General features: G+C 39.9%; 1 protein-coding gene across 3 annotated transcripts in view; it reads right to left on the bottom strand.

The window, feature by feature from the left end:
- Window positions 1-13,292: 13,292 nt before the first annotated feature.
- The window catches only part of HIPK3 (homeodomain interacting protein kinase 3), a 102,041-nt gene continuing 91,780 nt past the window's right edge, over window positions 13,293-23,553 (bottom strand). For all 3 annotated transcript variants that reach the window (XM_056850700.1, XM_056850701.1, XM_056850699.1), the window contains exons 13-16: window positions 23,396-23,536; window positions 18,923-19,158; window positions 18,524-18,651; window positions 13,293-16,238 (exon numbers count right to left, since the gene is read on the bottom strand). In XM_056850700.1, the coding sequence (XP_056706678.1) occupies window positions 15,765-16,238; window positions 18,524-18,651; window positions 18,923-19,158; window positions 23,396-23,536 (979 nt within the window). In that variant the 3' untranslated portion in view covers window positions 13,293-15,764. The remainder of the gene's footprint in view (window positions 16,239-18,523; window positions 18,652-18,922; window positions 19,159-23,395; window positions 23,537-23,553) is intronic.

Here is a 23,553-nt window from a genome sequence, read left to right as displayed (position 1 = left end):
GTTAAAGAAGACTGGCTTTCACAAGTTGTATTTAGTCTCTACTCTTGGACTTCATTGCATGGGACTCTTGGCATAGGGTCCCAGATTTTTGTATTTGTCACATATATTGTATGTGCTTTATGTACATTTCCACCTGAACAACGCTCACCTTTCGCATATACGTGGTATTGGTTGTTACTGCTGTTATTTGGCTTTTAACCTCCAGGTAGTGGCTGGAGATCTCCTGCTAATACAACTGGTCTTCAGCCGATAGGGGTCAGTTCACCTAGAGAAAATGGCCGCTTTGCCCATTGGACTCTATGGCATTGAAGCCCCTCCCCAAACCCCGTTCTCCTCAGGCTCCGCCCCAAAAACCTCCCGCCGGTGGTGAAGAGGGACCTGGCAACCCTAGTTGGTTGTGACTCATCAGCACACTGTACCTTTACCTTGATCCTAAAGGTATTCTGTTCACCATTATGTGGGATGCACTAAAAGGCATGACAAGAATGCCCGCTGGGAACAAAGGAATATGCCTGAAAGCCCATTGGAAACAATGGGAGTCGGGAATGCCAATTGTAAGGGGATGCCCATTGGGAACAAAAAAAAATTCCAACTACAAGTATAGGTTAACGGGGTCTGAACTTGCTGAAACTGAGAGGGGAAAAGATCTTGGGGACGTAGTAGATAGCTCAATGAAAGGTTTGACCCAATGTGCTGCAGTGGTGAAAAAGCAAACTTTATAGTAGGGATTATTAGGAAAGGGACAGAAAACGGCTGATATTATAATGCCTGGGGATGCCAGCCCTCAGGCGGATCCTGGGGATCCCCTGGAATGATAGCTTATCTCCAGGCTACATAGATCAGTTCTGGAGAAAATGAATGCTTTGTAGAATGGACTCTTTGGCATGGTAACTGAGGTCTTTGTCCTCCCCAGGCTCCACGCCCAAATCTCCAGACGTTTCCCTACCTGGATCTGGCAACCTTTACCCACCCCCCATCCCCACCAAAGGCCACCAAATGGAATGACAGTCCCTGGGACTAGAATGAGTGCTCTGGCCTGGAACAATAACTCTCAGAGTGGAATAATGGCCCCTAGGACTGGAATCGGTGATCTGGGACTGGAATGACAGCCCCCACAATTAAATGACAGTCCTACAGAGTGGCATAAGTGTTCTGCAACTGGAAGGACAGGGATTGTAATTCTACTGTGGGGGCTGTCATTCCAGTCCCAGAGCAAAATACCCTCTCCCAGGGACCATCATTCCACTTGGGAGGCATCATTCCAGTCCCAGAATATTTCTGCTATTCCCAGGGGGCGTCATTCCACTCTGGGGGCTGTCATTCCAATATCAGAGCACTTATGGTCCAACTGAATCCTTTTCTTGAATTTTTGAAGTAAGAAGGGGCAGGAGGCTAGATATAACTATAATTGCTCTTCACTGATGGAAAATAAGATTCAAAAGAAATGTATTTACTATGTTTTGAATAGCAGACAATGTAGGGGTTGCCTATATTAAATGGCATCTATTAATATATGGAGCCCCGTGGCTCAGAGTGGTAAGCTGCAGTACTGCAGTCCAAGCTCTGCTCATGACCTGAGTTTGATCCTGACGGAAGTCGGTTTCAGGTAGCCGGCTCAAGGTTGACTCAGCTTTCCATCCTTCCGAGGTCGGTGAAATGAGTACCCAGCTTGCTGGGGGTAAAGGGAAGATGACTGGGGAAGGCACTGGCAAACCACCCCGTAAAACAAAGTCTACCTAGTAAATGTCAGAATGTGATGTCACCCCATGGGTCAGGAATGACCCGGTGTTTGCACAGGGGACCTTTACCTATTAATATTGTCTTGTTTTATATGCTGAAATTTAACATCTGTTGGTCTTTTATATCTTATCAATTAAAAAATTAGAACAAGCCCCCACACACATGGGTCCTCTCCCAACCCTTCTGTGCTGCATTTCCATTTATGTTAAATAAATAGGCTGAATAAATTTACACATAAAATTTGTTCTCCCAATATATATGAAGGAAAATTGAGCCAGTCACAAAGTTCAGGCACTTTGGCAGAAAACTAACCCCAAAGCCTTTTTGTTTTATTTAAAATCTATGCTTCTTCTTTTGCCTGACCCAAACAACAAAACAAAAATTAGGAAAATACAAATATGTTTTAGACACCATGAAAGCATTTCATCACACCAAATTTAGCTGCCTCTCATATTCAGTCAGCCTCAAAAATAACATTTATTTAAAATATTTATACTCTGCTTCTTAATGTACTGCTTTCAGGCATGCTTAAGTTCGTCTTGACCTCTGTAGGGAGGCAGTACTAGAGCTTTGGGCAGGTTTCAGCACAGGCCTGGGGCCTAGATCTTGATAATTTTACCTCACATAGTGATGGTAAAGGGCAAGGGTCTGAGTAGAGTCTCAGTATGTGGATTAATAGGGGGAGAGGAAAGCCGCTATCTGAGGTACATTGTTCTCAGGCCAAGCAATAGCAACTGGAATTTGGCATGGAGAAGCACAGCCCAGTTGCTTGGGAAAAAAAACCTGAGTATGTTCTCACCTCCCTAGATTCATCAGAAATGGCACCAACTGCAACTTCTGAATCATCTTCAAGGGCAGCACCACAGAAAACATAACATTTGACACTTGAGTTTTGACATTTGAGTTTACAAAAAGCGTAGAAATGTCTTTCTACTCCAAAAAGGGTCAATGCCTGTGCAACAGTTACAGCTGACTAAAAGGCTGTTCTGGTGACTGCTGCAACATTTTTTTTTTCAAGAGCAGAGCAGGGATTAGAAGAGCTGTGGCCCACACAGGGCAGGTATAAACGCTGGGACTGCCTGCAAGTATCCATGCTTTCACAATTCACCTCAGTTTTTTAAACTCAATTATTGCTTGCAAACACTAGTTTTGGACCAACTCAACCAATGCTGACGGCTTCAAAAAATAAATATAGAAATGGATGTCATCAGTGATCATATCTAACTCCAGAGCTTAATCTCTTGTAGATGTTTCACATAGATGTTAAACAGCATGAACAACATCACTAAGCTTTTACAACAGCACAGAGCTTTTACAACAACACGAAGTCAATTCCCAATGGTGCTGAATTAAGAGCTATAATGCATCCATCTTTATTTATACACCAGACAAACACTACAAACAGATGTTCAAACTGGTTTAAAATAATGATATCATCTACAATGCTGTGTCAACAGATGCTGGAAAGTCCAACACAACTTATTTGGTTAGAATGTGTATGTGTGTTTACATGCTGTCAAGTTGCTTCTTACTTATGGCAACTCTATGAATTAATTACCTCCAAAACATCCTAGTGTTAGTAGCCTTGCTCAGATCTTGCAAACAGGGGGCTGTGGTTTCCTTTATTGAATCAACCTATCTCGTGTTGGGTCTTCCTCTTTTCTTACAGCCTTCAGTTTTTTCCTAGCATGACTGTCTTTTCTAGTGACTCTTGACTTTTCATAATGTTTTTTTTAAAATAAATTTTTATTGGTTTTTTAAAACTATAAATTCTTCATAATTTTAACAACAATGTAAAAATAATATCACAATCACAATTACATTAATTGTTGTCTTGATTACCATTAAACATAAAAAATAAATTGACTTCCCCATCACCTCCATCTACCTCTTAATAAAGTGTTATTATCCTTCGTTAACATATTCTGATCCTAGTGTTAATCTCATTCTAAAGTTTCATGTTATATAAAATTTTACATTCTGGATCAGAGTAAAAAGTAACCTTCCATTTTTCCCAGATCTTATACATTATCACAATGATTCCTTCAATTCTCCTTTTCCCTAGTTTCTCCAACTCCACCAGTTCTAACATTTAAATGATTTAATCCCTTTATTCTGAAACCTTTGTCCCTTTCCATTTGGCTGCATAAGATTGCAGCCAGTATAACATAAATTTAATCATATTAAACAACATCCTCTCCAATATTTTAGGGATATTTCCTGTTTAATCGATCTTATTTCAGTGTAAATCATATCCCAGATCCATATCACAAGTCCGCCCCTTATAAAAAAAAAGGAGAAAAAACCAATATCCTTAGTACATTCCAACATTTTCCTTAAAGTAATAATCACATATTCCAGTATACTTTTATATCAATTAATAGTCTATAAAAGGAGGACTTGTTTACATAATCCCAAAATGATGTCTAAATCTTAATTCCACTACATCGTTAATAGCCATGCCACCCATCCACACTGTCAAAGCCTTCCAATCCAGCAATCATATTTAAATCAGTCCTTTAACCATGGTCTAATACTTCCTTCTGCAACTGAAATAAGTCAGTCAGGTATGGGAACAGGATTTCTTTATGCTCTCTTATTTCCTCAGACAGGGTACGTATCCAAAAGTAATTCTTTCTGGGCTTCATTTCCATCATGGCTTCAATCTGTGTTCCTTGACCTGCTCTCTTCTTCCTTATATCCACACGTCCTTCCATGACTTTTTTAAATGAAAAGTCCATTTCTTGTATGTCTGATCTCTTTGTCACCAGCTGGTTACCTTCTTGGACTTCTGTCTTCTTCTTTGTATCCTTGTATTCTTCCATGACTTTTTGGACAGAAGAATCCATTACTTGTATGTCTGTATTTGTGGCCATCATTTGAATTTTCATGACTTTTATATCTTCTGTAACCAGATCCAACTTCTGATTACATACCTGTGATGATTGGTCAAGAGTCATCATCATTGAAATCAGTTGAGCCATCTGTGTTGATATCTGTTTTACTTGTTTAATTGTCGCCTCAGAATGTTTAGCAAGCATGTCCTGTACTTTTTTTTCCATGGTTAAATTCTGTAAAGTTTCCTTTAATTTCATAAGGGCAGGGCTATGAATTTAGCCAGATCAGGGAGAGGTTCCAGACATTTACATATGTAACTTAGTTAAAAAATTGATGGTCATCTAGCAGGAGTCCATTACATGTAGTTGATAGAGAATATTTCATTGACCAGCTTAATATCTTTTTCGGGTTGAAGAAGTGAGTATTTAAGCTTAAAATAACTTTTTAAAGTTGAAAATACCAACGAGTTTTACCAGACGCTCTAGATCGGCAGAACCAGGAAGTATTCCAGGAGTTGCCTCATCGCGGACCTTCTATCGTCTCTTCTCTATGGTTGTTACCTTCAGGAATGGTTTTGGTGTAACACGAGTAAGACGAATTTCCGGTCCTACGACCTTCTTCCTGTTGATTTGCTTGTAGAACAATAGAGAGGGATATTGAAGGAAGCACAGAGTCTTCCGGTCAAGGAATCCTCTTTGTTGTAAAACGTGGCTGGAGGACCTTTTTTACCCCAAGCAAATTCTCAAAGGTTTCTCCCTCCCCTTCCTTTAAGAACGCGTCGGATTGGCAGATCTTACGTCAATCATTCAAGCTCGTTGTTTTAGTTTAAGTTGATCAGTTTGATAAGGCTCCTGCTTCTTTGTCTGATGGATCTCATGCAGCAAAATCATCCAGTTCAATTAAGGGAGAGAAACGATTACCAGGAATGTTTTCTTCAACCCCCTGTTATTCGATAACGCCAGTGAAAAGCGAAGGATTGTTATCTACTCACTTGGGCGTCTGGAGGTGAGGTTTTAATCTTGATGTAGTCCTTATGATGTTTATAAGGTGCTGGAGGGTAGATTCTAAAGCCGAAGTTGCGCGCTGGCGATTTCAATCCCTTCGTGCCCACGGGATCAAACGTCTGAAACTCCGGGGGACTTAATAAAGCTTCCTCGGAGTATTCAGGAGATCAAACCGCATATATGGCTGCAGGGAATTCCTGCTTCTCAGTCCACTTGCAAGGGCTGGATTGGGGTGCGGTAAAACACCCCAAATTACACGCAAACTTGGATTCTCCCCAGGAGCCCCTGGGAGGACGTAGCAATCAGCCCAGCGTCAGCACCGGAAGCTTGACTTTTCATAATGTGACCAAAGTATGACCACCTCTGTTTAGTCATTTTAGATTCTAGGGTTTAGTTTAGTTTATTGTTGTTACGGTCATAGACCAGCACAATTAGCTTCTAGGGAGAGTTCAGGCTTGATTTGATCTAGAACCCACTGATTGGTCTTTTTGGTGGTCCATGGTATCAAAAAAAAAACAAAAAAAAAACTCCAACACAACTTTTCAAATCAACTTTTTTTTCTTAACTGTCCAACTTTTACACCAATACACAATAATGGGGAATACTATGGTATGAATTATCTCGATCTTGGTTGGCAGCAACACATCTGTATATTTAAAAATCTTTTCTAGATCATTCATGGCTGCACTTCCCAGTCTCAGTCTCCTTCTGATTTCTTGGTTGCAATCTTCCTTTTGGTTCACGATGGAGCCAAGGAATAGAAAATCTTGAACAATGTCAGTTTCTTCATTGTCAACTTTAAAGTTGTGTAATTCTCCAGTAGTCATTCATTTTGTCTTCTTGATGTTCAGCTGCAATCCTGTTTTGGCACTTTCTGCTTTAACCATCATCAGTCGTCGTCTCAAGTCTTTGCTATTTTCTGCCAGGAATGTAGTGTCATCTGCTTATCTCAAATTGTTAATGTTCCTTCCCTTAATTTTTATTCCACCTTCATCTAAATCTAATCCATCTTTCCTTATGATATGTTATGCATATAGATTGAAGAGATAATGTGATAAAATACACGTTTGCCAACTGGAAACCTCTCTGTTTCTCCATATTCTGTCCTAACAGTCGCCTCTTTTCCAGAGTTCAGGTTGCACATCAAAACAACCAGATGTTGCAGCACATCCATTTCTTTTAAAACCAAACATAGCTTTCCATTATCCATACAGTCAAAAGCTTTGCTGTAATCTATGAAACACAAGCTGGTTTTTCTTCTGAAATTCTCTAAAATGCACCAGTAGCCAATGTAAATTTGCAGTATGTTCTCTAGTTAGGGTTGCCAACCTCCAGGTACTAGCTGGAGATCTACTGCTATTACAACTGATTTCCAGCCGAAAGAGATCAGTTCCCCTGGATAAAATGGCTGCTTTGGTAATTTTACTCTATGACATTGAAGTTCCTCCCTTCCCCAAACTCCCCCTCTTCAAGCTTCTCCCCAAAAACCTCCCATCGGTGGCGAAGAGGTACCTGGCAACCCTATCTCTAGTGCCTCTTCCTTTTCTAAATCCAGCTTAGACATCTGGCATTTCTCATTCCATATGTGGTAACTGTCTTTGGTTAGAATATCAGATTAAAACCGGTGAGGCACATGTTCAAATCCCCTGCAGTGAACTGGGAATCCACTCTCAGTATAATTTATGCAACAAGGTTGTTGTGAGGATAAAATGGAGGCATAGATTTGGTTCAAAATACTAAGGCCCTAAATGACTTGGGGCCAGGGTACCTGAAGAACCATCTCCTCCCATACTATCCATCCCATAAGATCGTCTTCTCAAGCCCTGCTCTTTGTGCCACCGCTGGCACAGGTGTAGTTGCTGCTGTCAACACTATATATCATACAATATAACTAAAACAAAATATTCACATGTTTAGAAACTCACAAGATCATCTGAAGATCTAAGGTTGTCGATGCTCTAATATTTTAACTTTAACAAGATAGATAATGGCTGGGATCCAGCTGAAAATCCTTATCCAGCGGAGCACGACTTTATTGCCTTCCCACTGCACAAAATGCCCTCCAAATGCTGGTCCTGGGGGAAAGGAGACCAGAAACAGTCTGAGGGGGGAAATGTAAGTCTGCAGCAGAAGGGATGAAAACCTTGCCTTCATTCAGCAGAAGTGTTAGGCAGAATCCAACCCAATGAATCTATAAAAATAATTTTGTCTAGTATTTGTACCAAAGCCCCATGGTGAAAATAAAACCATAAGCGGCTTTAAAATATACTTTAGGCTCCATGGACTATTCATCAGACTCCAGGTTTTTTTAAAGGATTTTTACCCATAAGGCCAAATAGATCAAAGGTACAGAAAATGCAATCTGCGCCAGTATTGACAAACCAAGATATCACATTTATGCAAATTTGCTCAAGGGAGATTCCATATGATTCCTACTTGACCTTCTCTATGAGATAGCAGGTACAATGGTATGGCTACCACAGAAGTAGTTTGCAGCCTTGCTGATCCACAATCCAAATCCAAAAACAAAGCGCATTCCTCATAATATTGTGCATTAGATGACACAAACATGACACAAAACAGCGTGAAGACTTTTGAGTTCACCAGAATTTTTCATCAGGACGGATGTTGAAAATAAAAGTGATGGAAATAAGCTATTTCAGGTCATGATTTTAAGGCCTGTTGTTGCATTCCTATGCTTAATGCTAGCAGGCCCCTCCCCATTTCAAAATTTCCAGAAATTGCACAACTCTAATTTTGGCAATGTGTTTGGACATGTTAGCTTGGATCCATTACAACTTTGCTTGGAAAGCAGGACGTTCTTGCCTTCCCTTCCCACTACAGCTCAATTACATCAATCAGATATTCTCTCATACCAACATGTATAATGTGGTGCTGTTTGTGTCTGGTTTCTGTGAACAAGAAAAAATAAATGACATCTGTCTGCTGAAAATGAAAAGGCCAGGGATTTTCCTTGTATCTCTCCGACACCAAGAGAGATTCTCAGAGCTCTACCAGGCCAGCTTAATCTCAACCATTGGGGCAGAGCCCTCTGGTGGTATTGATAGGTATTAGATTCTATTATCAAAACATTAATATATCAGACTTTATTTTCCAAATGTTATTTAAGTAATGAATAGTTATAGTTACATTTAATGTTTAATAGTTACATTTAATGTTTTATATAATGTTGGTTATGATTCTATATAAAAGTTGGCAGTAGATGGTACACTCTTGGTGTTTTCACTGCTATGGTAAAAAGCCCCAGCCATGAACTTATATAACAACAGAACACCTCTGGTTGTCACTTATAGCTCCCAACTAAAACCAGTCCAACGTATTATTAAGGACCTACAACCAATGCTGGATTGTGACACTTCCCTCGCTGAAGCACTGGGGGGGGCATCCCCTTCTTGCTTACAGACAGCCGGCTAACCTAAAACAACTTCTCACCCATGATGATAAACTACTTAACAGGATCATGGACTCTGGCACCAAGGCCTGCAACAAACCAAGGTGCCAACTTTGCCCTCATATAGATTCTAGGAACATCATCTTTGGACCCACCAATGTCAGCCATACTATCTCAGGTTCATATTCCTGCTCATCTTCTAATGTGATTTATGCCATCACATGCCAGCAATGCCCTTCCACAATCTACATTGGACAAACAGGTCAGTCTCTTAGACAAAGATTAAATGGACATAAGTCTGACATCAGAAACCACAATATTCAAAAACCAGTGGGAGAACATTTCAACCTTCCAGGACATTCTGTTGCAGACTTAAGAGTAGCAGTTCTCTTACAAAGGAATTTCAAAGGGAGATTGGAAAGAGAAACTGCTGAATTACAGTTGCTATTCAAACTAAAGTCAATGCATTTGCCTGGGCTGAATAAAGACCTTGCATTCATGGCTCATTACCAATGCTGATTTCTCCACACCCATCTCTCCCCTGGACATCACACTCTTCTGCATACCACACCTAATCCCATCACGCCTGCTATTCACATTTGCATACTGTTAACATTTACATACTAATGCTTGTCTGAATTCACTGTCCTCTACTTAAAGACAGATGGATTCACATTCTAGCTGTATCTGAAGAAGTGAGCTGTGGCTCAAGAAAGCTCATACCCTACCAGAAAATATTTTTGTTAGACTTTAAGGTGCTACTGGACTCTTGCCCTTTTCTACTACTGCAGACAGACTAACACGGCTACCCACTGGGAATTATATAAATATGTATGTTCTGTGTGAAACTACTAAACTTTTCCTGATATTCATGTTATGATACAAAGACTAGGTAATCTTTTATTTTAACATTACAGAAAAATTAGTAAGAGACTGCATACCATTTGGACATACCTTTTGAGATGGCGTTATCTCCTGTGCAACCCTATGAAGGGAAAGGTTTCGGCCCCAGCTGCGCTGCATCCTGCAATCAGCTCAGCCATTGCTCTCAGGAATGCGCTATAAGAGTAGCTATCTGGAGACAGACGAGGAATGGCACTTATCAGGAAAGAAGGTGCTGATCTCACTCTCCTCTTCTTTTTGAATACCAGACATTGCTTATTCCAACACTTAGAAGGGCATAACTCAATTTAGCATAGCATTGTAAGGTATTTGTACTTTTAAACTTTGTATTCGTCCTTTAAAACTTTGTACCAAGCAATATAATTTTTAAAAGCCAAATAAGTTATAAATTTCTCATTTTACAGAAAGTAGTAAAATAGGTTTAGGTTTGGTAAGTATTACTTTCCAAAATTTCCATTTCCCCCTGAAAATAGCAAACGAACACCCTCCCCTCCCCATTTCAAAATTTCCAGAAATTGCACAACTCTAATTTTGGCAATGTGTTTGGACATGTTAGCTTGGATCCATTACAGCTTTGCTTGGAAAGCAGGATGTTCTTGCCTCCCCTTCCTACTACAGCTCAATTACACCCCCAAAAGCTTTTCTTGAGAACTGGGGAAAACTCTGAAGCAGCATAGGGTATGTGGGGGTGAGACTTTAATGGGAAAGGAACCCTTGCATTAGTGAAATCTTCTGTTTGTGCAAGGTCATCTTTAGATCCAAGGCAAAGGATTGTTTCTATATCTAAGTAGCAGCCTCAGATAAGCTTTTGAATACTGATGGATCTCTCATTAAGTAAATTATCTTTATATATCCAAATGTTTTTATGCATGGATCTAATTAGTATCCTAATTTGCAAAGTGTGCTCCTTTAGTATCATTTTTCAGTATATAGATGTGGCAGAAACTGCATTGTTCTAGCTATGTGTTCATTTGCTGGAGCACACTTATATGCGCTTGTGTGTTATCCTATGCTATATGTATATTATGATGTGCACGCAATTTTTCTCCATGGAATGCTAAACCCAAGGAGGACCATTTGGTCATGTCTCAGATACTGTCAGCATATCTGTGTCAGCATACCTACCTGAATTGCATTTTCCATGCATATTTGAGTGCCCCTTTCCCTATAGGTTGGCAACATAATCCTATCATAGCCCAAATTCTAAGTTTACACCAATAAGGGTCTCAGATCTTGAGCTGCACCAATCAGAATACAGCCCCAAACTCACCAATGACAACTAGATTCCAAAGTTCTGGTCCAACACCAGGAAGAGCTCAATTTTCACCAATAGCAGCTTTTCACTACAAGTAGCAAGTTAAATTCAGGTGCATAAGAGGGATTCCCTGAGTCCTCCATTCTACGGAGATGAATGATCCCAGTTTTACTCTGGGTCTTGGCTGTACAAGTGTAGGGGATGCTCCGAGGGGACAGTCCTGGCGTGAGGACTGATTTGGGTAATAGCAGAGGAGACTCTTTTCCTTTAGAGTCCACCATGGTAAATGTAGTCTCAAACCGGTGTCATCAGACGTCTTTGGTTTGTTCTGGTCAGAACACAATGGGAACCTTCCAAAGTTTTTTATTTGTTATTCTGTTGTCCAGTGACAGAAAATTGGAAACAACTGACTAAGCTAAAACTTAAATCCTACAAGACAGAAATGCTACCAGTGAGTGGAAGGTCTGGCTCAGGATTTAAGTTGTTGCCCATTCTGGATGGGGTTGTACTATCCTTGAATGAACAGGTCTGCAGGCTGTGTGCTCTTGGACTCGGTTCTACTGCTGGATAAGCAGGTGGTAGCTGTGTCCAAGACTGCCTTTTACCAGCTTTGACTGGTTAGCCAGCTGCAGCCTTTTCTGGGCAGACAAGATCCAGCCACTTTGGTGCATGCCCTGGTTACATCAAGATTAGATTACTGCAATGCATTCTACATAGGGCTGCCCTTGAGAAGTGTTCAGAAACTTCAATTGGTGCAGAATACTGCAGCCAGGATGTTGACTGGAGTGGGATTGAAGAACCATATAAAATAAAAGCCAACTCCCAAATTGCTGTAATATATATTTTAATTCAAAGTGAATCTCAACAGTAATACACCATAAATTCTTATTTTGACACTCACCAAAATAGTCACCTGGAAAACCCGCTTTTTGTGACGAAGTACAGAAGGCTTGGTCACATTTAAATCACTGAGAACTAGAGAGAAATACTATCGCAAACTGTAGGAAACATTACATCCATAAAACTTTTCCCAGTCCTCTTATTGTAATATTGCACAGTGCAATTGCTACATGGCAAACTAGTGTAGCACAGAAATCAAGAACAAAAAGCCACAAGTCTACAAATAAATGTTAAACTGTAACAGTTCAAACTTAGTAACCAAATCTATATCATTAGTTCTAAAACAAATCTTTCTACAACTCGCAGTGTGATTTAGCTGTTAATCAACAAAAACCAACTTAAAATTTGCAGTAAGTAGATAATATTAAAAAAATTAGTTAATACAGTAGTATATTTGATCAAAAACACACCCTGAATTAAAGTTAAAAACTGAATACAAGGACGTCATATAAAATTAATCTCCAAATTAAAAATAGTATGCAATTTTGTTATCGCTCAGTGTTTTATTTAAAAGGCATTAGATCAATAAGATGTGAATATGGGATAACTTTTCCAGATTTACACCCTTGTCTTGTAGGAAGTTCTGTACAGACAGTTGGGCCCTCTGAAGCCACAAGCTATTTATTCCACAATAAAGTGAAGTCAATAAAACTGCTTTGGAGCAAGAGTTGTAAGCTACAGAGATGGCAAAAATTATAGTCACACATTATGCTCCAGGTTGGTTGTAGCAGGTCTTAGTTTCTTTTTTTATCACCACAAAGGAATAAAAAACATTTTGCTCTATTACTATACATTAAGGGATATGAGCTTCAATGGGGGCATATCGATAGCAGAGGTTTCATGTTTCAACCTGGCAGAATGTGCCAAGTACAATTAGCTTTATATCCCAAGTATAATTTAAAAGTATAATAAATACTTAAGAGCAAGAAAGGGTCCAAGTAAATTTAAAAAGCAATTTTTGTTCTCTTTATAGAAAAGTCGACTTCTGGTGCTCATAGTTTTTCCAAGTCCACTGCCAGCAGTGGAAATCACACCAAGAAACCCCAATTCTCCAGGCCAATAAGTTAACAGAAAATCAGAATTTGCTGGACCACAAACAGGAAGGAGCATGATCTGCTTGACTGGTCTCTTGACTTCATCTACTTAAACTTTAGTACGTTCTGAAAATGTTGCATTAAGTCAGATAATTCTTGCTTTTATATATATATATATATATATATATACACACACACACACACACAATTTGTATTTATATAAAATGCTGTTCATGAAAAAACACTGAAGCCAAAATCCAGAGAACTCCTTTAGGTAGCCTCTAGAACTTATCCATGCCAGTAAAACCTTTTACTCCTCATTTGAACACCAGCCTCCCATGCTGTGTCATAAACTTTTAAAACTTCCACAAAGTTTCAAAAGAGCTTTTTCTGACGCAGGACAGAAGCTGCTTCTAGAAAAAGAACAGTAGGTTAAAAGCTCCACTGGACATGCAAAATTATACCTGTGGCTCTCAGGCTGTAGCCCAAACCTTGTAGGGAATATTAGAGTTTAATTTCATTTTCAGCCATTAAAATGCACTGCTGGTTTTGGTTTTTATGAATACTGCTGTATTTCAATCCTTAAAAGTAAATCAAATGTAGGCACATTCATTTCACTTAAACATACGTTAAATAAAACACTGCTTGTGTTAATGGAACGAAGAAAAACCTTGTTAGTAACTGAGGCTGCAATCCTAAACACAATTACCTGGGAGTAAGCCCCATTAAACTCAAAATGATTTATTTCTGAGTAAATATGCTTAGGATTGTGCTTGAGAAACACTTTACACTCTGATTCCAGTCCATGCTGTAAGAACTGTATTCCAGAAACCTTTGTTTATAAAAAAAAGCCAAGCCACCAAGATACAGTTTTAAGTGTCTACACAATGCCAATATGAACACAAAATAAAATTAAATTACATGGATACACCCACTTATATGCAGTGATAGTTAATGGAGATAAAATACTGATGCAAATAACACACCCCAAAATAACATATGTATTTTCTTTCGTCATTTACAATATAATAGTTACAACACTCCAAACATAAAAACAAACAAAACAAAATCAACCCCCCCTTCCATTTCATGTAATTAGACTTATACAGAAAACAGAAGGCTAAGAACTAGTTAAATCACCTCATTTCACAGCTATCTGAAGTGGCAATCATTATAATAGCAGCTTTATCTATGATACATTCAAGATAAATGATACAGTTTATTACTTGCCCCATAAGCTAGAACACAACCTCACTTTAATACCTTCCTTTGAACCCATTGCTAACACTACATTATACTTGAGGTCTATGAAAAAGTAGCTACCTTTTATAGGAAATGGATGATTAAGTCTTTGGTGCTGCAAAAGCAATTTTACTTGAACACGAAGAACAACAACAACAAAAAACACAGAAAAGATGCACTTCGGGGGGGGGGAGCATGTAATTTATTGTCCCTGACGGAATGTATTAAATAAGAAAACATCCCAAAAGGCTAGAACAAATACTATAATGTAAAAAGGCTAAAATCTCTCTCATGCATAAATGAAAAATTGCACACAAAGTACTCACATCTTTTCAAGCTTCAATAGTAAATAATTCGCTACTGTTTATTAAATACTGCATGGTTTGCTCAAGCTAAGATGAAACCACAGCATGAATCAACGAGCATTTTGCTTTTTTTCTTTCATAATCTACTCAAGTCATGCCTACTGCACCTCTAAACAGGATATTAAATCCAACTGGACATAAACACTTTGAAAATAAACTACTTAGATTGTATTGCAGTTCCACTGAACAGTATAAAACACAATTTTAAAAAAAGCTACTGAATCAACTTTTCCTTAAGCACTACAAAATGCTTTTTCTCGAAGCTGATCGTTCTGAGGGGAAAGTATCAGACAGCAGAATTCAGCTACAGCAAAACATGCTGCCTTCTAGATAAACAAAACACACTCAGTACTAAAAATTATACCACACGCACGCACACATCTAAAAAAAGAGCATTACTTTATCAAATAATCAGCAAATCTGAATGAATGTTAAGTGCTGCAGTCCTCAACATGTATAATATAGGAACATCGACAACCTCAAATATTTAAGGCACTATGTGTGGGAAACAGTATACAATGCAGCTGAGATTATTAGGACACCGACATTTAAGAGCAATTTTCTAGGCAACCTTTATTTTTGCCCATGCAAAAGGACACATGCAATGTGAATAACAGCTCAACCTCTTTAGATAAGTGACTCGACACGGAACACCAAGATACGTAATACAAACGAAGTTACTCATACATGATACTGATGACACATGTGCATCTGTTGCTCTAAATCTGTACACTCAAATGGCTTCCCAAATGTAGACGTGTCTCGCACTTGTTAGAAGGCAATTTTATAAAAAATAGCAGGAGCAAAACTGGTTTTCTGCTCCCATTAAGTCACCTGCCTGGATTTACTCTATAAGAAGATAACGTGACTAAAGACAAGTTATACCAAATGTGCAAAAAACACATTAAAAGTGAGTTAAAGCTCAAGGTTGTTTAATTTGCACCAAAGTCTTACATGATTTAAAAAAAATAATTTTCTTGTGCCATGGCTAATATTTATTAAATACCATGTTTTCCTCTCAAAATCAATGCATGTTTCATTGAGCTTCCTCAGCATACTGAACTCGAGTTCTCACATGAATGGATACTGGCTGAGTTTTGTTGGACTCAATGGAAATCCTGTGTAAGCAGGTGATGCTATGTAAGAATGTGGTGGAAAAATTGGTTTGTACTGAGTCTGATGGATGGTTGGGGAGGGTAGGAGTCGGGGGTTTATGCCCACTGGGACCTGGTGAACTATGCCATTGTGATGAGATATACTGTAAGTGGGATGTTGTAATATCGGTCTTGAGGTACATGGTGAGGCTAGGATGTGGGCCACAGGAGCAGCAGTACTAAGAGGTGCAGACGATGGATACGGTAAAATAGCAGGCTGTCCTCCAAGATGCGTACTTCCAGCCAAGTGTGCGTGAACCGAGGTATGAGTGGGACTTCCATGTTGAAGAGAGAATGCATGACTGGCAACATTGGTTGGGATATAGGCCTGCTGTCTCCAGGGTCCACAGTTTCCATTCCACTCCTGAGTCCCAGATCCAAAGTGTTGAACCTGCCCCAAGAGAAATGACAGTTAAATTTCGAATAATAAATACGGTATTTCCCCACATCTAAAGTAGCCTATGGTGCCTCTATCTCCAGACAACCTTCCCATTCCCCACCACTGCTTCCTGTAGCATCCTGAGGGAGAGATTTCCTCCTGTTTTCATCGTAAATATTCTTCTTCTCAACATTACATAGTTCTAAAAGATCAATGAAGGGTCCCCTCTATTCTAGCATTTTTAAATTTACTGTATTTATAGTCCACTTTTCTCACGGAGACTTCAGGCAGATTATAACATTTAAAGCTTTGCAATAAAAACAGTCTAAGTCATGACATATAAGAAAGGCAAAAAATGGATTACAGAAATTAGAAAATAATGAAGTAAGAATAAAATGCATAAAATAAACGTGGCATAAATAACAGCCTTGCCCCTTTGTAAAAGCATCCTCCTGAACAATTCAAATTTACACATTCTATGGAATGACAGAAGCATGGAAGCTTTCCTGATATTCTCAGGCAGGTCATTCCATATGTGGGAGCTACAGCAGAGAATGTCTGGGTACAAGCAGCTGCTGATCTTAACCATTTGTAGGGTGGCACCTTCAGAAACGTTTGTTCAGTTGAGTTCAGCTATTGCAACGGGGCACATCAGGAGAGGTGGTCTTTTAGATATGAGTCAAGATCATGCATTCTCCTGGATTGAATAGAGATCTGGAATTCCTGTCTCCTTACCAATGCTAATTTCTCCATGCCTACTACCCCTCTGGATATCACGCCTAATCCAATTGCACTTGCTAATGTCATTTACTTGCTTTTGACATTTACATTGCCATTGTGTGTCTAATTCACTCTTCTCTACTTAAGGATAGATGGAATCACTTTCTAGATGTATCTGAAGAAGTGAGCTGTGGCTCACGAAAGCTCATACCCTGCCAGAAATTTTGTTAGTTTTTAAGGTGCTAATGGACTCTTGCTCTTTTCTACTGCTAGTGACAGACTAACATGGCTTCCCATCGTGATCTATGTGCAAAATATGTTTTTGTCTGTTTTCAATCAACTGACAACCAGTTACATTTGTGGCGCCCAAACCACAGTTCTGTGGGAGAAAAAGGAAAGTTGTTCTCCTTCCCTATTTTATCCCCACAGTACCCTGTGAGTACGTTAGGTTGAGGGCAAGTGACTGGCCGAACGTCACCCAGTGAGCTTCATGGCTGAATGAGTACTTGGGACCTGGGCCTCTCGGGTGCTAGTCTGCCACTAAGTGCTGTACAACCTCTCACCCATTCCCAGAATCACAAAGCAAAAGGGCAAAAGAAAGAGTGAACATAAGAACATAATAAAAGCCATGCTGGATCAGACCAAGGCCCAACAGCAGTCTGTTCACACAGTGGCCAACCAGATACCTCTAGGAAGCCCCCCAAACAAGATGACTGCAACAGCATTATCCTGCTTGTGTTCCACAGCACCTAGTATAATAGACATGCTTCTCTGATACTGGAGTTGGCAGACAGAACCTGTCATCTAGTGAATTTGGCTTTGGAGTTAGCATCACTGACTCCAATATAAGATCTATAGACCACAAAGCAAGCAGCATAAAGTTCTGACAAAACAAATAAATCCATCATGAAGTGAGCTCTGACTCATGAAAGCTTATGCTGGGATAAACTATTAATGGCTCTGTTGGACTCCTGTTTCCTTTTTATGCTACAGGCTAACAACGATCACCTCTGACTCAGGAGAGGTGATATAACCGGGGAGACAGTGAAGTTGACAAGATGGGTCTATTTCAGTTTTCTGCCGCTTAAGGCCGATCCCGACAAAGAATCACAAACAAAACACCAACGTGTGAACTGCTATGAGAGAGATTTTCACTTTTCTGAAATGGATCTACCAATGGGATCTCGTACAAAAAAAGAAGAGTTGGTTTTTATATGCCGACTTCTTCTACCACTTAAAGAAGAATCAAACCGGCTTACAATCACCTTCCCTTCCCCACAACAGACACCCTGTGAGGTGGGTGGGGCTGAGAGAGTGTGACTAGCTCAAGGTCACCCAGCTGGCTTCATGTGGAGGAGTGGGGAAACAAATCCAGTTCACCAGATTAGCCTCCGCTGCTCATGTGGAGGAGTGGAGAATCAAACCCCGTTCTCCGGATCAGAGTCCACTGCTCCAAACCACCGCTCTGTAACAGTAACTGGGTGAACTTGAGTTGTGGGTGTTATACAGATTTCAAGGCAGTGTCCAACCACATTCTGGGGTATTTATATTGATATGTTAAGAGTTTGCACACATACCTGACTGAGGTTTGAGTGCTGCTGATGGAATGCTGATGTCAATTTTCGTTGCCGGTTACCAAAGCCAGAAGGATGGTTTGTTTTTGTACGGGCAGATCGACGTTTTACCAGTGGTTGGCAGGTGACATCTAGCAAAATACAAGGACAGGTCAAAAGCGGGATACTTTTATAGTTTCACTTAACTACACATCCCAAACATCTCTGTTTTGGCTATTAACTGTAAACAGTGTATGTCGCAGAATCCAATAGGGATGTTCTATTGAAGGAGGGGAGAAGCCACATGTGCCTATTCCTGATTATTTTTTAGTTTGGGCCCAGTATAAAAATGAGCTGAAAGAAGTACAAAAGCCATACTCAACAGAACATGCCAACATAGTAAAACAAGTAAGCTCCGTTTACCTTTGTGTGCCATTTGCTCGTCTGCAGCTAATCTGTTCTCGATCGTCATTGGTGGCACCACCACAGTGCAGACAGCTGGTTTGGCTTCCAAGTTTGTTGAGGTTCTTATTTCTGGGTTTTCCCTGGTATCTTCGGCAAAACTGTTTTCTAGGAATGGGCTGTCATGGCCTGAAGAATCTGAACTGGGGGAGCCATCCACAGTATCACAGCCACTTTCTTGATCCTCATCTGACATACTAGAGTATAGCAATAAAGTAAAGCACTATTACACATGGCAGGTTCTGTCATATGAGATGTATAGTTTGTCCTGTTACCTAGAACGTATTCCTTATGTAGCATATATACCCAAGGAGGGATGCAAAAGTAAGTAAAATTAAAACCACAGAAAGTTCTCCTGTTTGAACATGACCTTGTTAAAATTCCTGGCTTGTGCTCTAATTATAAGAAGTAAAGGCAGATTTCAATATATGAACATATGAACAGAAAAGTATGAACATCTCCAGAACCTCAGAAGCTTCCAAACTGTACATAACGAAAACTTTCAACATTTAATCCAGCCAATATGAATAGGGATGTGCTGACCTTGCATAAAATTTAATTCTCTTCAAGACATCTTTGCAATCTCAATCATGATTTTCCCCAGCAACATCAGCTTCCCATAATTCAGCGGTGGGCAGAATGTTGGCATGGTCCACCACTGACCACTGAACCATCCACGGCATAGTGCCAGCCTCTTACTATTGACTATTTCTCCCCAACACATTCCTTACCTCTCACAACTGCGGAAATGCATTCCAATGAAATCAGCGGTTCTCACTTTCATTACAATGTATTTCAGACTAAGGGCAAAGTGTTTGAAAACAGGCTGTGCTACAGTGGTAAATGAGTGGACACTCATAATACAATACTTGGCATGATTACAACAAATTCCTGATTAGGAAAATCAGAGGGGTATCCTCGACAGCCTGTCACATTAAGTAAGATCAACAAGTCTTGATATTTTCTAGCTCATTACAAGAGCTGTCCTTTTCTAGGTGTTAATTTACATTACTGAGTTTGCTATTCCAATTCACCACCAGCCTGCTAGTCAGGGGAGTGTCAATGCATCATGTATTCATTTGTGCTCTGCGTAGTACGGTGACATACTTACAGCTCTCTCTGGTGTTGCTGGCAGTTTGGCTCCATATGGCCATTTTTATCCCTTCTTGCTGAACTCCGACCACAAAAGCTTATGCCTAATAACTGTGGTCTTCAGTATTTAAAAACATTTTTCACTGACAGTCAAGAGTGTTTTGTTTAAACTAAGGCATGGAAGCCTTGAAATGATAGCGAACAAAAGGCACACAAGTGTTTTCTGCGTAGTGCAGAATATTAGCAGAAGAAACAACCTCTTTGTGTTATAGCACATTGGAGTAGCACAGCTTTCCTTCAAAAGCAGACTGTGTAAGCATGAAGATTGCTCATTCCTGGTATAATTCATGCTGTGGGGCTCTACCCTTCCAGGACAAGTGATTTCAATGTATAATTGGTGTTCTAAAAAGCACTGTCAGTTGAACTAGCTAGCTTCCCACTTGTGAGTCCTAACCACTTGAAGACCAGTCATCCAGACACTGTGTTCCTCTAGTTCCTGAACAAGATCTTTTTATATCCTTGCTGCAGCAACCAAGAAAAACAGCCATCAAAGATACAAAAATTATTTATAGGGGGAATTACTATATTGCTAGACAATGTATATGGCATGAAATCAGCTTGCATTTTCAGTGCTGATAGTTTTAAAGTATTTAAAAACAGGCAAATCTGCACCGAAGCCATTTCTATCTGCCACACTATTTCAGATACATACATAACATAAAAGGAAGCCAAATAACTACATATGGTTCCAACCCAATGACAAAACAGTTTCTAATAGAATACATCCCCCCACCAAAGGCTCAGGAACAGTGGTGCACTAACTGCAACAAGCAAACTAAGGCTCATTCCTGATTTAAGGAGCCATTGGGCTTAGGAGGCAGCATGAACACACCGCCAGCTTAAGTGCCTCTTATTCCCTGATAAGAGGCACGCTGGCGGCAGGGGCAGTTCTGTCAGCACCTAAGTGCCACAGAGCCACACATTGCTCCCCCGGCGGCACAGTCTCTCTGGGACATAAATCCCAGAAGAGACATGCAGTGCCAGCGTGGGAGGGGCATTCCTAGGGGCGGAACTGACGTTAGGTTTTTTCCTGGCGCAATGGGGAAAAATGCCCCATTTTTAATTTTTTTATTTAAAAAGGCTTTTTGCAGCCTTTCGGAGACCGGGGAACCTCTTTGGAGGCGCCGTGGCAGCAGCTCGGCCACACCATCCCCGGCCGCCGAAAGGCTCAGGAATGGGCTGTAAGAAAATGCAAAACAAAATAACTTACAGGGAAAGAGTGCTGCAAAGACTAGGTGCCACCTGCCCTGACATGCATTCTCGTTTGCATAAAAGCATGGCCTACTAAGCAGCATTTTTTTGCTATAGCAACTAAAAAAATAATCAGAACTAAATATATGCAATTATTGTTTCTTGTAGAGATGATCATTTCATTCATGCTCAGTATAACAAGCTATAGATAGATAGATAGATAGATAGATAGATAGAGAGAGAGAGAGAGAGAGAGAGAGAGAGAGAGAGAGAGAGAGAGAGAGAGAGTGAGAGAGAGAGAGAGTGAGAGAGAGAGAGAGAGGTTGTCATATTTCTTGTCTGTAAATGTAACAGCTGTAAATTAAACTAATTTTAGCTATGTATATTAGGTCACCCCCTGAAAAACCATTTGTAAATGCTTGTGAGGAACCCTGGTTTGCAATGGTGTATAAAGCAAATGAACTGAAGTGATTGACTGCATGTCACTGTTACCAAAGGTGGGGGACACACAGCTATTTTTCAAACAAAAAAGATGCCCCAAGTTACAGCTGCTTGAGGCTGTGAATAGCAGTGAACCAATAAAAAAAGGTAAGCTTTTGGGGGTCTTTAAGAAACTGCCACCACCTACTCTGTTTCATGCTATAAATGTTAGCTGTGGAACATTTGGCTCAGTCCTAGTAGTTTCTCTCATCTTTTTAATTGGGGGAGCCTAGTTACTATGGTGATTGTTGTCAAGGAGGCAAGATAATTCCATAATGGATCATAAATCCAAGACATTCACAACTAAACAAAGCTATTCATTTGAGCCCCCTGCAAGTCTATAGAAAACTTAATTTAAAAAAAATTATTAAGGAATTAGTAACATAACAGAGCTTTAACCATTAGGGTAAAAGTCCACCAGAAAAGCATTGCTGCTTGCATCTCAGAAAGGAGTTTTGAGCACATATTTTAGAACACCAGTATCAATAATCTTCAGGAACAATATATGACTGGCACATCCAAACAAGAAACATGAACAATTTTGAACAATTCTAAACCTCAGGAAGTGGTGGGTTCTCCTTCCCTGGAGGTTTTTAAGTAGAGGCTAGATGGCCATCTGTCAGCAATGCTGACCTAAGGCAGATTATGAGAGGGAAGGCAGGAAGGTTTGCATCAGTGTTCGGCTCTCGTGGCCCTTTCTTGCATGCCCAGGATAGTTCTGATCACCACTTTGGGGTCAGGAAGCAATTTTTCCTCCAGGCCAGATTGGACAGGGATCCTGGCGGGGTTTTTTGTTGTTGTTCTTTTGGCCATCTTCTGGGCATGGAGTAGAGGTCACTTGGAGTGTGGGGGGTAGTTGTGAATTTCCTGAATTGTGCACGGGGTTGGACTAGATTACCCTGGTAGACCCTTCCAACTCCATGATTCTATGATCATATGAAAGATTAAAACTGAAAGTCAGCTTAAGGTGTCATACAGTAAAGTAGAAATTATCAGAGAATATTATTTAGATGTATAGTAATATATATATCCTAGTGGCTCAAGTTGAAACAATCAGATAATTGACTTATATGTAATAAAAAGTAGAAATAGAGAGTGTTGCAAAACTAGAAGGGGAGATAAATACAATTAAGAATAGTTATGATAAATATTGTATAATTTTTAAGTGGAGAAGGAGTAGTGGGAATAGCCAAGAATGCAATTATAACAAAAGCAGATATAATGGCTATGCTCATAGAACTGTACATTAAGGCTGATTAACTTTTCCTTTTGTCTAATGATATAAACTGCAGATTTTTGAAAAGACTACTATTTACTGGAACCCCGAAAAGGATGAAAACTGTGTGAATGTGTATGTCTGTTATTGTTTTGTTTGTTTTATAATTTTTTTAAAAAAAACTGAAAAGTCTATACTCAGCTAGGTAAGGCTTCTCCCCCCTGTAGTCTTTCAACCTTATCCCCACCTTGAAAATATCCAGCACACAGATGACTTGTCACGATTATACACAGAGCTGCATGGGCAAGCTTATACCGTATATGCCTACATCTCAGGAGTCCTTCCAGAAAACAGCCTTTACGTAAAACCCAGTTCATTAAAAGAAAAAGCCTTACCTGTTGTGCCTTTTACAAGGAGACGGACTGGACTGTCCAGAAGAGCTGGTGCTCAAAGTGCTATCAGGACTGCTTAATGAACACACACGGTCAATATTGAGGGTACTCTGGCAGGCTTCACAATCAAGGCTACCTTTACACCTGATATCGGGGGGGGG

Source organism: Euleptes europaea, chromosome 6 (genome assembly GCF_029931775.1).
Source record: "Euleptes europaea isolate rEulEur1 chromosome 6, rEulEur1.hap1, whole genome shotgun sequence".
NCBI classification, from domain to species: domain Eukaryota; kingdom Metazoa; phylum Chordata; class Lepidosauria; order Squamata; family Sphaerodactylidae; genus Euleptes; species Euleptes europaea.
This window is presented reverse-complemented; position numbering and strand designations above follow the sequence as displayed.